At 38.0% G+C, this 14,932-nt stretch overlaps 1 protein-coding gene across 5 annotated transcripts in view; it reads right to left on the reverse strand.

Annotated features, from left to right (window-relative positions):
• Positions 1–14,932, reverse strand: part of ZC3H13 (zinc finger CCCH-type containing 13) — an 87,012-nt gene that overhangs the window by 10,648 nt on the left and 61,432 nt on the right. For 3 of the 5 annotated variants that reach the window (XM_061170983.1, XM_061170984.1, XM_061170982.1), the window contains exons 11-16: positions 12,945–13,136; positions 8,819–8,902; positions 7,914–8,466; positions 3,386–3,489; positions 1,856–3,037; positions 664–1,182 (exon numbers count right to left, since the gene is read on the reverse strand). In XM_061170983.1, the coding sequence (XP_061026966.1) occupies positions 664–1,182; positions 1,856–3,037; positions 3,386–3,489; positions 7,914–8,466; positions 8,819–8,902; positions 12,945–13,136 (2,634 nt within the window). The remainder of the gene's footprint in view (positions 1–663; positions 1,183–1,855; positions 3,038–3,385; positions 3,490–7,913; positions 8,467–8,818; positions 8,903–12,944; positions 13,137–14,932) is intronic. The other 2 variants (XM_061170986.1, XM_061170985.1) reach the window with 1 other exon arrangement.

Raw genomic sequence — 14,932 nt, forward strand, 5'->3', positions numbered from 1 at the left:
ATGCTATTAAAGATGTATAAACAAGGTGCTATGGCGATTTGAAAGAGTAAGCACCTTTAGCAGAGAAGGCTTCGTAGAGGAAATAATGCATAAACTGGGACTTGCAGTTTGAGTAAGAGAAGATAAAAGGGAAAAGGTCTATCAGGCAATGGGAAGAGCAAGTACAGAGAAGGCTAGAGAAGGAAGCCCATTCAGAGTGCAGAGGCATAAGTCAGCTTGTATAGCATTATCAGGGGTGAAGGATTGGAGAGTAGATGTCCATACAGCTGAGGTTGGCTCTGAGTGGGCAAAAGGGTGGATGTGGCCTCCTCGGGGTCCCTCATTCTAGGAGCGGGAAGTCATTTTAATAAGGGATCTGAGCATCCCCAGATTTTACTATCTGTGGAGGGCTCTGGAACCCATTCCTGCAGATACTGAGGGACTGAGGGACGACTGTAATCATTTATTTCATTTAGGCTTATTTGAACCAAGTCTACCTTGATAGTACTAATGAGTGGAACACATTTTTTAAGTATCATAGGGCTTTTCCTTATAAACTCTATTTTCCCTAAAACAATGGAGTCAATATGCATATCAGATGACCTTTCAAAAGGAAATATTTGTTTGCTATGAAATCTGAAAAGGAATGGAGCACTGAAACAGACAAAAAGGCGTGACACTCACCTTCCATACTCTCTGTTCTCTCAGCTTTATTTGTATCTTCAAATCCCTGCAGAGATCCTAGATCTTTATCCATTCTTTCTTTATCCAAAGCTAAAGAGTCCCGGGAAGTGCCTTCTAGGTCTCTTTCATGTTCACTCTCCAGTTTTGCTTCACTGCGTTTTACGGACTCTATTTGAGGACTCTCAAAACTTCTGTCTCTGTCCCTGTCCCTGTCCCTTTCCATGGAATCAGAGATTAACCTCTCCCTTTCCCTGTCCAAGTCTCTCCTTTTGTCTCGTTCTCTCTCCCGTTCCCGTAGTCGATCTCGGTCCCTGTTCCGGGGCCAATCTTTATCGGCATCTCGCTCCCATTCTCTCTGCCGTGCATCTCTCCTCTCTCTCTCCCGCTCTCTCTCATGATCATAACGATCACGCTCTTGAAGCCTATCTCTGCTATCAAACGACCCTGATCTTGAATGGACCTGTCGATCTGACTCAGGAGAACTTCTTCTTGAACTATGGCTTCTTGAATCCTGGCGATCTAAAATAAATACACCATATACAAAGAGTTATTAACACGTGATAAAATGGAAATAAAAGGCTTCATTTTTAAGGTCCTTTAAAACTGACAATTTATCTTTTTCTATATTTATTTTAAATTATCCAAAGGACCCATCTTAATGAAAAATTCCACCTCTCAAAGTGTTAATTAGAATATGTAAAAAGCATGTTTCCTTGTTTATTTCCACTATAACCACAAAATATCTTCAAAGAAATAAATACATAAAGTGTTTAAGCAGTAACAGAAATGATCATTTCATTACCTGACCTCTTCCTATCCCCCTACCTTATTTTCTGTGGTCAAAAGAGAAAGTACTGGTTGCAGGAAGAAGAGCCAGCAGGTTAAAATTTTAGGCATCAAGAGAGGACTTGAATACGTAAGTGCTTCCACCAAGATATACTACTAAAATCCTGATATTAAACTGACTTCATTGAATGTACCTCTACTATAATGCTGCTAGTAATGTGATAACAGGTAACATTTTGGTGGGATGGTTAAGCTTTTAGGTTCCTTGAAATTTAAGGCAGCATATAAAGTAACCAATTTAGCATTTACTTTAAAATTATGATTTGAACAAAACATAAAACTGTACAAAATATACAAATATACTAACATAGGAAACAGTGGTTAGATTATAATTCATTTTTATTACCTGAAGAAGTACTTCGACTGGGTTCCCCACGCTTTAGCTGATCAATCCTAGATTTTCTCTCTCCTGTGATTTCTAGACTTTTTGTTTTTTCTCTGTCTCTTGAGCCACTATGCAGTACTCTCTTTCGACCACTTTGGTCATCCCCACTTCGATGTGCAGAATCATTGGACGGGGAGCGGAGACGGCCAGATGTATGACTACGATTACTCCGATTGCTGCCAAGGCTGCTACTCCTCTTTTGATCCACTGGCTTGCGATGTGGTGCATCCTCTATAGTAACATGAGGCGCCTCTACCTTTTCCACTCGTGTTCTGTGGCATTTTCTATGTGAGTCTTCATTGGTAAAAGTGTTGGTGGTGTTGGCTGGGGTGGAAGAGGTGGAAAAGGTGGTGGTCAGTGTGTTGAAGCTGGTGGCAGCAGGAGTCGTCGTCGTGGCAAGAGGAGGAGGAGGAGGAGGAAGAGAAGACGGGGAAGGAGTCCTTCCAGGAGTAGCAGCTGTGGCAGCGTGCTCTGGTTCTGTCACCTCTGCGCGGTCAGGCACGTCCTCATCAGACCAGTCACTGAACGCTGTATCTTCTTTCTTCTGAGGATCCTCCATAGTGCCATCCTTATCATTGGGCATTTCAACCAATTCCTCCTTGGTTGTGATAGGGGGAGTCCGTGGGCCTCTCTTCTTCTTACTCTGCTGGACTGCTTCTTCATCAGAAATGTCAGAATCACCTTTGGACCTTTTACGCTTTTTTTCAACGCTTTTCTTCTTCTGTCCTTTTTTTGGTGAAAATACTTGACCATCTTCAGACGTTGTCTCTGTGTTACCCCTGTCCATTCCAACATCATCTTCTTTCTTTTTCTTAATAGGTTTCTTTTGAATTTTTGCTTTTTTCTTGTTTTCATCATGAGCTCGATCAGATGTATCTCGATCTTCAGATGGGTGGTGTCCTATCATGTCTTGTGAACGAGTTCTTGAGCTCTCCATGATTTCTGTCTGTTCTCTCTGCTTATCTACAGAAGAAACTTTCTCTTTGAACTCCTGCTCTTCATAGCGCCTTGAACTTTCTTTTCTTTCTGGTTTACGATCTTCCTCTTTCCACCTACCCTGTCTGTCTTCTGTAAGGTGGGATGGACTAAGAGAACGAGATTCTTGAGGTCGAACAACCTGGCTCAAGAGTCTGTGTTTTTCATCTATACAAAAAGATAAAAGTAATCACACTTTCACCATGTTAACAATATTGCATGCTACCTATAAATAATAAACCAATCTCTCCCTTTTCATTTTAAAAGTTTAAAAATAACAACTTCAGTAAAAATAAAAATATGGCTTTACTACAACTAGTAGGAAATAACAGTGCCATTATGGTACAATGACTGTATTTCTAACACATACTTTAGTCACAATGGGAGATATTCAGAGGCAGTAGAGCAAGAAAACATTTTAAATCCTAATTCATCATTTCCTATTGATGTGAAAGAATGGTCTCGTGGTTACAAATGAATATGACTATAGAGACGTGGAAAACAGATCCTGCTTACTTTTATCATCTCCACTGTTGTAGGCGTCACTGTCAGGAGAATGTTCTCGCCGGCGCTTAGGTGACTGACGAGGGCTAGGACTCCCTTCATTTCTATAGCGCTTCCTAAATTGGACAAATGTAATTTATAAAATTCCAGGGGATAAAAAAGATTTCTTTACCACATTTTTACTATCATTTTTTGCTGTAACTAGAATGTATAATTGTAGGATTATAATACTATCAGAAGCTAGTGGGAAGCAGCTGCATAGCACAGGGAGATCAGCTCGGTGCTTTGTGACCACCTAGAGGGGTGGGATAGGGAGGGTGGGAGGGAGACACAAGAGGGAGGGGATATGGGGATATATGTATACGTATAGCTGATTCACTCTGTTATACAGCAGAAACTAACACACCATTGTAAAGCAATTATACTCCAATAAAGATGTTAAAAGAAAAAAAAAAAGAGTGACGGAGTATGGCAAGAAAGAAACAGAAAAAAAATAGAATGAGAAAATGGTAGTGATGGAAATTCTATGGTAATTTTCTATTATATAAATGAATGAATATCCAGTAATCAATAAATTATGAATTTTAGGTCTCAAAAAATAAATAAAGTGTGTATTCCTGCTTCATCTAGAACTTTAAATGTCCCATCACAATTAGAGATCTAAGTAAAGACAACACTCAAATGAACTTATTTACAAAATGGAAGTAGAGTTTGTAGAAAACAAACTTATGGTTACCAGGGGATAAGGGTGGGGAGGGATAAATTGGGACATTGGGATTGAGATATACACACTACTATATATAAAATAGACAACTAATAAGAGCCTGCTGTATAGCACAGGGAACTCTACTCAGTACTCTGTAATGACCTATATGGGAAAAGAACTTTAAAAAAAAAAAGAGTGGATATATGTATATGTATAACTGACTCACTTTGCTGTACACCTGAAACACAACATTGTAAATCAACTATACTCTAATAAAAATTAAAAATAAATAAATAAAGGTAACACTGGCAAAAAATAAAGAGAACACAATTAAAACCAAAAAAAAAAAAACCAATACTCTCAGAGCTATCTATATCATACTAAGGGTATTCAGCATCTTTAATAAAATTCTTCATTTGTTAAGACTTACAACTGTGGACTTAAAATACATGGCACCACCTCTTTTTTTTTTCATGTAGATGTAGAATCATTCACTGAAATTCACCAGATTTAACTACTGCAAAGTGGTAACATATAGCAGAGGAATCAATGTACCCTTACTGAAACTTATTCATTAGTTTTACCTTTTTATGGTATAGAAATACCTTATGTTGGGAAGCCAAATGAGAAAATCTAGTATTGGCTTTGGAGTCAAAAAAGACTTGAGTTCAACTTCTAGTCATGTTACTTATTATGCAACCTTAGGTAAATTCCTTGAAGTCATTCTTAGCTTTCTCATCTGAAAACAGCCGAAAAAACGGGGGTCCGTCTCATAAAATTGCAATGAGGAATAAGTTAGTTATGTCATAAACCCAGTGCCAGTCATGTTGTGGGTACACTGTAAAAATCGATTTCTTCTCATCTCTTAGAACTAAATCTTCTGCTTGATGACAAATTAATAAAATAATTCATATGTTCACTATATTTCTTGGTCTTCAGTTAAACTTTAAATGACTAGTGATTTATATCTCTGGATACTTAAGTTATTCTAGTGTTTTCCTATATTTTTGTTAAATTTTGACCACTTTTTTTTTTTTTTTTAAGCTAACAAAACAATGTTTGTAAATACTATGGCCAAAAGTTGAGAAACACTGCAGTACATGAGCACATTATCTCCTTGACAGCTCATTGATATAGATGAGCAACCAGGTGGAAAAGGAGACCCCAGATGTAGTATGACAACTCACAGGCCCAAGCTTGTGCAATTCCTTATCAAAAGCTCCTGCCATCATTAGGCAGTCTCTGTCCCCATTCTTTGAATCTGGGCTGGCCCAGTGACTTACTATGACAGGAAGATGTGGTGAGAAAATGACAGTTTAAGTTTGGACATTTAGGACTCAAGAGGCCTTGCAGCTTCTGCTTTTGCTTTATTGGTATGTTTCTACTATCATATGCAAAAGCAGAGTTTAGACTACTGGAGGATGAGAGGTCATATGGAAGAGAAAAGAAGATGCCCTAAGCAACAGCCAGCACCAATTGCCAGACATGTGAGTGAGGCCATTGTGGGTCATTCAGACCCAGCTGAACTGCCAGACTGACTGGAGAAACATGAGTGATCCCAAGTGAGACCAGGAGGAGAGCCACTCTGCTGAGCCGAAACAAAATTGCTAACCCACAGAATCATGACCAAATAAATGGTGGTTGCTTTAAACTTCTAACTTCTCATGTGGTTTGATACACAGCAAGAGATAATTGATAACATAAGAAAATATAAAACATGCAAAAAAACGAAATTTAATTTCAAGGAAGTATCTACAGAAACAAAATTAGAGTAAAATAAATACTACGGCAATTCAACAAACCTTCCTCATAACCATGGTTAAAAAGAAAAGTGCTGGATAAGTTCAACTACTGAGATGACAATATAATTGATGAAAACATCAAGATGTTAACCTCATATAACTAGTTATTTTATAGAGCTGTTAACTCCTAAATTTCTGGGGCCCTTGTCAATGCTTGGAATGTCTAGCCACGAAAAACTAGAAGAAATTTTGGCTACTGTAAGCTGAGATCAGAAGCATGTAAAATATAATCAAAGCATAGGATTAAATAATAATAAATAAATAACAAAGATTTCAGAATTTTAATCTTAGAAGATAGAGAGTTAAAGAGGTCAGAGGAGAGAAGAGAAATAATATGTACTGTGTGCCTGCATGTGTTAAAGGTATTATCAATTTTATGTTAATGTGAGATTTTTTTTTTTTTTTAATGTGGGGAGAGGGAAGCGAGAGAGTGAACTACAGAAAACGTTGGCTGCAGACTGAAGGGAAGGCAAGACCTAATGGAAGAAGCCTCCATTTCTGTGCTACGTTGTTGGTTTATAACCAAAATCCATAATAGCAATGATGAAAAAAGCCTAAAGCAGAGACTGTATTCACCATGAGGCAAATGAGGTAGAGGTAGAGGCAAAGAAATTGAAGATACATAAATTATTCCCAGTTTGTCTTAACAAACTTAAATATACCCTCTATTCTAGTTGGTATTTTAAAAAAAAAAAAACACTTAATTTTGATATGTTTGGTTTTATGTCTATAAAACCTCAAAATTGACCAGAGTCCAGATTTCTCATGGCTATAGTGATTGGCTTAGCTCTCTTATCTAACTCCTCTACTGATGAAAGCCCCAGCACAGAGAGGGCTACTGAGCTGATAGGTATAACCCTGGGGTCATCCTAGCCATCATTTGGGTAAAAGCCTTCTGTTCTGAGTCTAAAACTAATACAGAAAAAAAACAGTGGAGATACACCACTCTATGCTTTGTTTGAGAATCTGGATATAGTCACATCAAAACAAATAAAAACTAACCCTGGACTTCCCAGATACCAGAGCAAATAAATTCTTATTGGTATTAAAAAAAAAAAAAAAAAAGAGAGAGAGAGAAAAGAAAGGAGAAAAGAGAAGATGCCCTCAGATATATAAGATAATAAGGACACATCTTTTTATTCCAATAACCTACTATAACTCCACAACCCAAGAGAGGATACCTCTCTATCTCTCTTCTAGCCATGCAGTGGTTCCAGAATTTCCTCAGTTCTCAGACACTGTGAATGCTTCTGCAGCCTGGGGGTAGTGACTCTAGACTTATACGTACACAAAACTCATAAAGGATTATCAGGAATAGCACAAGCATTATGTCTTGGTGAAAAGCCAACTCCATTAACTAGTTATAAAGTGGATATGATGGGACATAAACCCACTGATTCTACCACTTTTAGGTTGGATTCCTGTTAAAACCAAGTCTGTAGCAGTCAAATAAACCAACGTACCATCAAAAATGGCTGTAATTGGGCTTCTCTGGTGGCACAGTGGTTAAGAATCTGCCTGCCAATGCAGGGGACACGGGTTCGAGCCCTAGTCCGGGAAGATCCCACATGCTGCGGAGCAACTAAGCCCGTGCGCCACAGCTACTGAAGCCCACGCGCCTAGAGCCTGTGAGCCGCAACAAGAGAAGCCACCGCAATGAGAAGCCCGCGCACCACAACTAAGAGTAGCCCCCGCACACCGCAACTAGAGAAAGCCTGCGCATAGCAACAAAGACCCAAGCCAGCCAAAAATAAATAACTTAATTAATTTTTAAAAAAATGGCTGTAATCAAACAGTAAACAAGAATTATTAACTATATCCCTTGGATACAGAAATAGTAGAATGAGAAAACTTATTTTTTCCTAGACAATTCAAAAGATGTTGAACACCAAATACATATAATAAAACTAAAATACAGGAAAATGTAGAGAGGAAAAAGAATTAAGAGGATATCAGGGGCCCCTGAGAAGCATTAAATGGAACTTTCTGAATTCCTCACTGACATGTAAAAAACTGGCTCACAATCACTTACTTTGATTTTCTCTCCTCGTGTCCATCTCTTGGATTCCTGTCTTCTCGGATATCTTCCCGCTTTTCTCTGCGGTCCTCTCGTCCTTTGTCTTTGTCGTCCCACTCCCTCTGGCGTTCTCGTTCTTTCTCCCTCTCTCTCGCTCTTTCTCGTTGTTCTCGCTCTCGCTCTCTCTCCCTCTCCCGCTCTCTCTCCCTCTCCCTTTCTTCTCTCTCCCGCTCCCGCTCTTTTTCCCTGTCTCGCTCCCTCTCTCTTTCCCTCTCTCGATCATGGTCCCGATCTCTCTCTCTTTCCCGGTCTCTCTCTTTCTCTCTCTCTCTCTCCCTCTCCCGTTCCCTAGCACGCTCTCTTTCTAGTTCTCTTTCTTTCTCTCTCTCCCGATCCCTCTCCCGTTCCCTCTCTCTCTCCCGCTCCCGCTCTCTTTCCCGATCTCTTTCCCTAGTCCTGTCGTCTCTTCTATCATCCGTTCTGTCTACTCTTCGTTCCTCTCTTCTTTCATCACGCTCAAGCTCGTCATTCCTTCCCTGATGTCGAATTGGTGAGCTTGGTCTTTGATCTACAATGAAAACCAAGTTTTGTCAGTGATTAATTTCACAGATAACCTATTGGTAAGACAGTATGGCAAATCTTACATTTTATCTGTGTATAGGGTCACACTGGCAACAAATATAAATCAGGTACTGTATTTACTTTTAATTTAATCATCCAAATAATCACCACTAGATGTTTAAAAATATTTCTTTTTCTTAAAGGTAATTTTTATTTGCCCTCTAACTACCATGTTTTCTGCTCCCCATCAACCCCCCTCCCGCCTCCCACTGATCCACCTTTGATCTTTCTCTGCATGCTCCCTACCCTACCTCCAGCCCACTGCTCCAACCCCACTTTCTGCCATCTCTACCCTTCACCTCTGATCTTCTCTGTCCCCCCAGCAGGACCTGAGAACACTGGTGGCAAAGGATAGGGGCAGCAGGAGGTGTAGAAGATAGGAGCTGAAGGAAAAAAAAAATTTCCCTCGTAAGTCACACCTCTAATTTCAGGCCGAAATATATACACATCAAAGTGCAGCTATTATGTGAGGAAAATATAGTAGAACAAAACATCTGTCAATATTTGTTGCTGCAACATCAATTTATCATAAACTAGAATATTAAGGGTACTGATGCTTAGCAATCTTGAAATAATCAAATGTAAAAAGTGTTTCATATTAGTGATATATATTTATAATTAATAACTAACAACTAATCGACTAAAAATTTTATTTAATCATATAACTGATTACTCAGATGAAGCGTTGTTTTCTTAAAATGTTAAATGATAACTCATCACATTTTTATATATATATATATATATTTTTTTTTAAATACATGAATCATATAAACACAAACTGAATGCATGCTACCTAGTATGCCCAGTTGAGAAATTAGTCTGGGATCAAAAGATGTCTAAGAAAATGGCATGAACTCTTCCACAGAGATAGCCATTTTTGAAAGTAGGTCACTGTGCTATGATCTAGGCTACTGAGATGTCTCTATTTTCACACTATACAGTATTGTTTACTAGTTAGTCATAAAAGGCATACTACAATATGGCCAACAGGTTTGTAAGTGAAAACTCTGACATCAACTTATTAAGCAGAATAATTTTAGGATATTTTTAGTGAAGGGTTCAATCTAATAATTTGAATTTCCTTTCTTATCACAGATGAAAAAGATAAGAATTATCCATATTTATTAGATCAAGATATGAAAATTCACAGAATTTTAAAGCTAAAACAAAACAAAGCTAAACCTTGTCCAGCCCCTTTACCCCTTTTCTTCTTAGAATTTATGGTCAGAAGTTGATTTGTCAAAGTCACAGAGATGGTAGATACTCGGGACATCAGGACTAGAAGTCAATTTTCTTAAATCCTTTTTTACTTTTGCTGAAACCAGTTTAAATTTAAAATGGTTCTATTGTACTGCACTCTAGATTTCTGGAAGGCTGTACACTTATGTCTTAGACTCTCTGAATTCTTGGTTTGGGGATCATACTAATGTCACAATGATTACAAAACAACCTGAAACAAATTCAATACTGCAACTTATAGCAATTCATACTTGAAATTCCTGATTATAGCAGTGTTAGGGAACAGACTCCTTTACTCAGGCAAGCTTTTTTTGACAAATAAAAACTCTATTTTCCCACCACAATGACAAGGTTACTTACTTCAGAGAAAATGGAAAGGAACACCACTTTAACACATCTCAACTATCTTCCCTATCTTTCCCCAAAAATGTGTTCTTCAAAAGCGTGCTTCTCTTCATGTATTTCCTTATTTTAACGAATGGTATACCCATTCATGACAGCTGGAAACCTCTGAGTTTTCCAAGTCCCGTCATATTCAAGTACCATCAATTTCACTCTCAAAATATTTCTTTATTCTATTTCCTCTCTCAATCCCTAAAATTAATATTGTTAACTTAGACTTTAATCAGCTCTTCTTAGATGCCCATGTTATCAATGGTCTAACTGGTGGGTATCCTTGTCTTCAGTCTTTTGCCAGACTCCTTAATACCTTTTTTCTTCTTCTTTTTTTGAGGAAAACTCTGTATTTTTCCCCAGCCGCTAAACAAACAAACAAAAAAACTGCTTAAAAGCACCTATCTCCTAGGCAATGAAAAGGCAAATAAATCCAAAATTTTTAGCCTGACTTTCTAGGCCATTTACAACGTGGTCTATAGTCTCTCACCCATCCTTCTTCCTAGCTTCTTTCCTTCCCTACCAATTATAGCACACCTCTACTCCAACCTCATAATTCTTCACTACTCCAAAGCATATGTTTCTTTTAGTCCTGTGTATCTGCACATGCTGCACCCTCTCCCTGCAGTGTTTCTTCCATGGTTCCTTCTAGCCAACTCCAATTTATCTTTCAGGCCCTAATTCAGATGTCTCTTCTTTAGGAAGCTTTTATAGATTGCCTCAGTATTCTGTCTGCATCTTTGTCTTCTCACAGAACTTTATATAGTAGTAGTATTTATCATATTTAACTGTCTATTTGTACCCTAATTAGGCTGTGAAGAACTAATGGGAAGATTTAAATTCCTGAGCACAGAACAAGGTCCTGAACACATCTCTACCTTCAACCTTTATCTATCTCCCTTTGCTCACCACACTCGAGTCACAATGATCTTATTTCAAACTCTAGGACATACTAAGCTATTTCCTATCTCAGGGAATCGGCACACGTTCTTTCCTCTGCATGGAATGTTTTTACCCTCCAATACTTGCAATGCTAGCTTCTTCCCTTGCATTTATGCCTCTGCATAAATGTCATCGCAAATTTTTCATAAGCACACTATCTGAATAAAGTAGGTCCCTCTCATCCTTTATTTCTATCTGGATCCCTTGTATGTTTCCTTGACAGCACCCAACAATCACTTTTCTTTTTTCAGGGGGGATATCGTCCCCTTTATAAAGTTCTACAAGCACAAGTGTTGTACTCCAAAAACCTAGCAAAGTGCATGGGTACTCAATAAACATTTATAGAATATATCATTATCAAAAATATATTTCTCTTTCAATCATACAACTGATATTTATTGAAGTAGTTACAGTAAAATAAAATAAAAAGGGAATAAGACTTATAGTCAGAAGACCTGAGTTTGACTTTTAGCTTTAGAACTTGCTTCTCTAACACTGGAAAAATCACTACCCTTCTCTTAGCCCAAATCTCCTAAAATATGAAACACAGATTCTCTTATCATACCTAAACTCACAGATATTGAAAGATAAAAGGATTTAAAATATACATTCTCTGACTTAATATTATAAAGAATATTTGATTTAATTCAGTCCACTGTGAAGCATCAATACTCAATTCCCTACTCCATCAAGTCTTGTACTATATTAATCTCAGCATTACAGCAAACCTTACTTTAGTAACCAGGCAAGGTTAGTAAGACCTTCATAAGGTCATAAATGTTTAAAGGCCCTAATCTGTACAGAATAAAAGCTTGTTAAAGAAAGTACTTATAACCCTTCTTAAATGCCTTCTAGTATCTTGCTTCAAAACTGATTTAAGGGACTTCCCTGGTGGCGCAGTGGTTAAGAATCTGCCTGCCAATGCAGGGGGACATGGGTTCAATCCCTGGTCCGGGAAGATCCCACATGCCACGGAACAACTAAGCCCGTGCACCACAACTACTGAGCCTGAGCTCTGGAGCCCGTGAGACACAACTACTGAGCCCACGTGCCACAACTACTGAAGCCCATGCGCCTAGAGCCCGTGCTCCGCAACAAGAGAAGCCACCGCAATGAGAAGCCCCCGTACTGCAACGAAGAGTAGTCCCCGCTCGCCACAACTAGGGAGAGCCCGCACGTAGCAACGAAGACCCAACGCAGCCAAAAATAAATAAATAAATAAATTTATTTTTTTTAAAAAAAACTGATTTAAGAGATCATCTAGTAGAGTAACAGAACATTTTTAGCTTAAAATATACAAGAATTTAAAATGAGCTAAACCAAGTATTACATACTCTCAGAAAGGAACACGAATAAAACATTTCTCCAAACAACCCCCAGCCCTATCTTCATCAGTTTTTTCTTGTTTCTCCCTGGCAGTCCTTACAAGACTGTGTATCACAGCTAGTGAGTGAGTGGCCAGGATACTCAGATGAGAAACTTTACCTCCTGAATCAGAAATACCTGAAATGTCACCCAAGCATCTATATTCTTTAAAACGTTGTGAGCTGTTTGGTTAAGGTAAGAGACATACAGCAAGGCACCTTAACTCTTGCAGTATGCAAGTACCTACTAATTCAGTATCTGCTCTGTTACCAAGTAGGTACTGGTAGCTAGCTATTTACATAATCTCTCCTAAACTAAGTAAAAAAGGAAGATTATATGAATAAGTATAATAATTTAAAATGTGTCAACAAGCAAAAGTCTTAAAAGATACTTTATGTTAAAAAGTAAATTGATAATGGTTGAAAAAAAAAATCAATTCTCCCAATCGATGTTGGTCACTATTTAATAATATTTCATTCAACAAACCTCTCTCTCTGTTGTCACGACGGTCTCTCTCTCCATGTCTTCTCTCAAAGGAAGAATCTCTTGCTTGATCTCTGTTGTCTCTTTCAGGATATCTGTCTCTTTCAGGATAGCTACTTCGAGTTTCCCAGCTGTCATGATAGTTGCTAGTACTACTGTGACTATCAATTTGAGAACCTCTTGTGCCTCGACTTCCTAAACAAAGGATATTCACACAAATATTTAACACGTACACTTTATTCAACAAGTTGTCAGTCACAATCTTTCCTCCCAAAAACATATAAAGATATGTGGGGTTTTTTTGGTTTTGGTGGTTTTCTTTGTATTTCAAAGTGTGGTATTCATTGTCAAAAAGGATATTAAATGTTGGATCAGAACACCCAAAGTGTCTAATGACTGACTTGGGTAAGCTAAGTCCCAGTTTTCCCTATCTATAAGAAAGGACATGTAATGGAATCATAAAGCAAAGAGACTCATTTCAATTAAGCCAAAAAACAACGAAACAAAAAATAAAAACTATTAATTCATATCTAAATCACAGAAGTATCATAAAAATAATTAAGGATATGGATATATCGCATTGACTACAGTTTATAGTGAAAACATTCCAATACAGATCCAAGGTACTTTGTTGACAGTAGGTGGTACCTGAAATTTTTCATTAAAAAATTGGGAAATGAATGTTCACAGTAGTAACATTTTAGAATGTTCACAGTAGTTATAGCCCCAAACTGGAAAGTACCCAAATGTCTTTCAATGGGTGAAGGCTAAACAAACTGTGGTACATCCAGACCATGGAATATTACAAGGAGCAAACTGCTGATACACACAACAACTTGGATGAACCTCAAGGAAATCATGCTGAGCGAAAAAGCCAATCTCAACAGCATACATACAGCAGGATTCCATTTATGTAACATTTGTGAAATAACAATTATAAAATGATGGACATATTAGTGGTTGCCAGGGGTCAAGGATAGGGGAGGGGATTTGAGTGTGGCTATAAAGAGGTAACACAGGGAGTCTTGTGATGATACAGCTGAGTATCTTGATTGTGGCGATGGTAATACAAGGCTACACAGACACTGTGGAAAATAGTATGGAGGTTCCTCAAAAAATTACAGAACTACTATATGATCCAGCAATTCCACTTCTGGATATAGAGCCAGAGGAACTGAAATCAGGATCTGAAAGAGATATCTTTACTCCCATGTTCACTGCAGCATTATTTACAATAGCCAAGACATGGAAGCAACCTAAATGCCCAATGACAGATGAATGGGAAAAAAATGTGGTTAAAAAAAAGTGGTATATACATAAAATGGATTCAGCCTTTATAAAGAAGGAAATCCTGCCAGTTGCAACAACACTGAGGAACCTGGAGGATATTATGCTGAGTGAGATGAGTCAGACACAGAAGGACAAATGCTACATCGTATCACTTATATGTGGAATCTAACACAGTCAAACTTATAGAAGCAAAGAGTAGAATGGTGTTGCCAAGGGGCTCTGGGGAACAGGGAGGTATTAGTCAAAGGGTACAAAGTTTCAGTTGTACAAGATGAGTAAGTCCTAGAGATCTACTGTACAGCACAGTGTCTATAGTTAATAATACTGTACTGGAAACTCAAAAATTTGGTAAGAGGGTAGATTGTATGTTAATAGCATTCTCATCACACACACACACACACACACACACACACAAGTAATAAAGAGCGTGAGAAGAAACATTTACATGTTAATGGCACAGACTGTGGAGGTGGTTTCAAGGGTGTCTACGTGTCTCCCAGCTCAGCAAGTTGTACATATTAACGGTGTACAGCTTTCTGTATGTCAACGCACCTCAATAAAGTGGTTTAAAAAACTGCATAGAGCTACACACACACCTTACATATAATAGACTTTGAGCACTGAAAGAATTATAGCATAAGTCTAAATATTTTAATGGGGGTATTTTAATAATCAAAATATCTGTAAAGAATATTTTAATA

This window comes from Eubalaena glacialis, chromosome 16 (assembly GCF_028564815.1).
Source record: "Eubalaena glacialis isolate mEubGla1 chromosome 16, mEubGla1.1.hap2.+ XY, whole genome shotgun sequence".
In the NCBI taxonomy this organism is placed as follows: Eukaryota; Metazoa; Chordata; class Mammalia; order Artiodactyla; family Balaenidae; genus Eubalaena; species Eubalaena glacialis.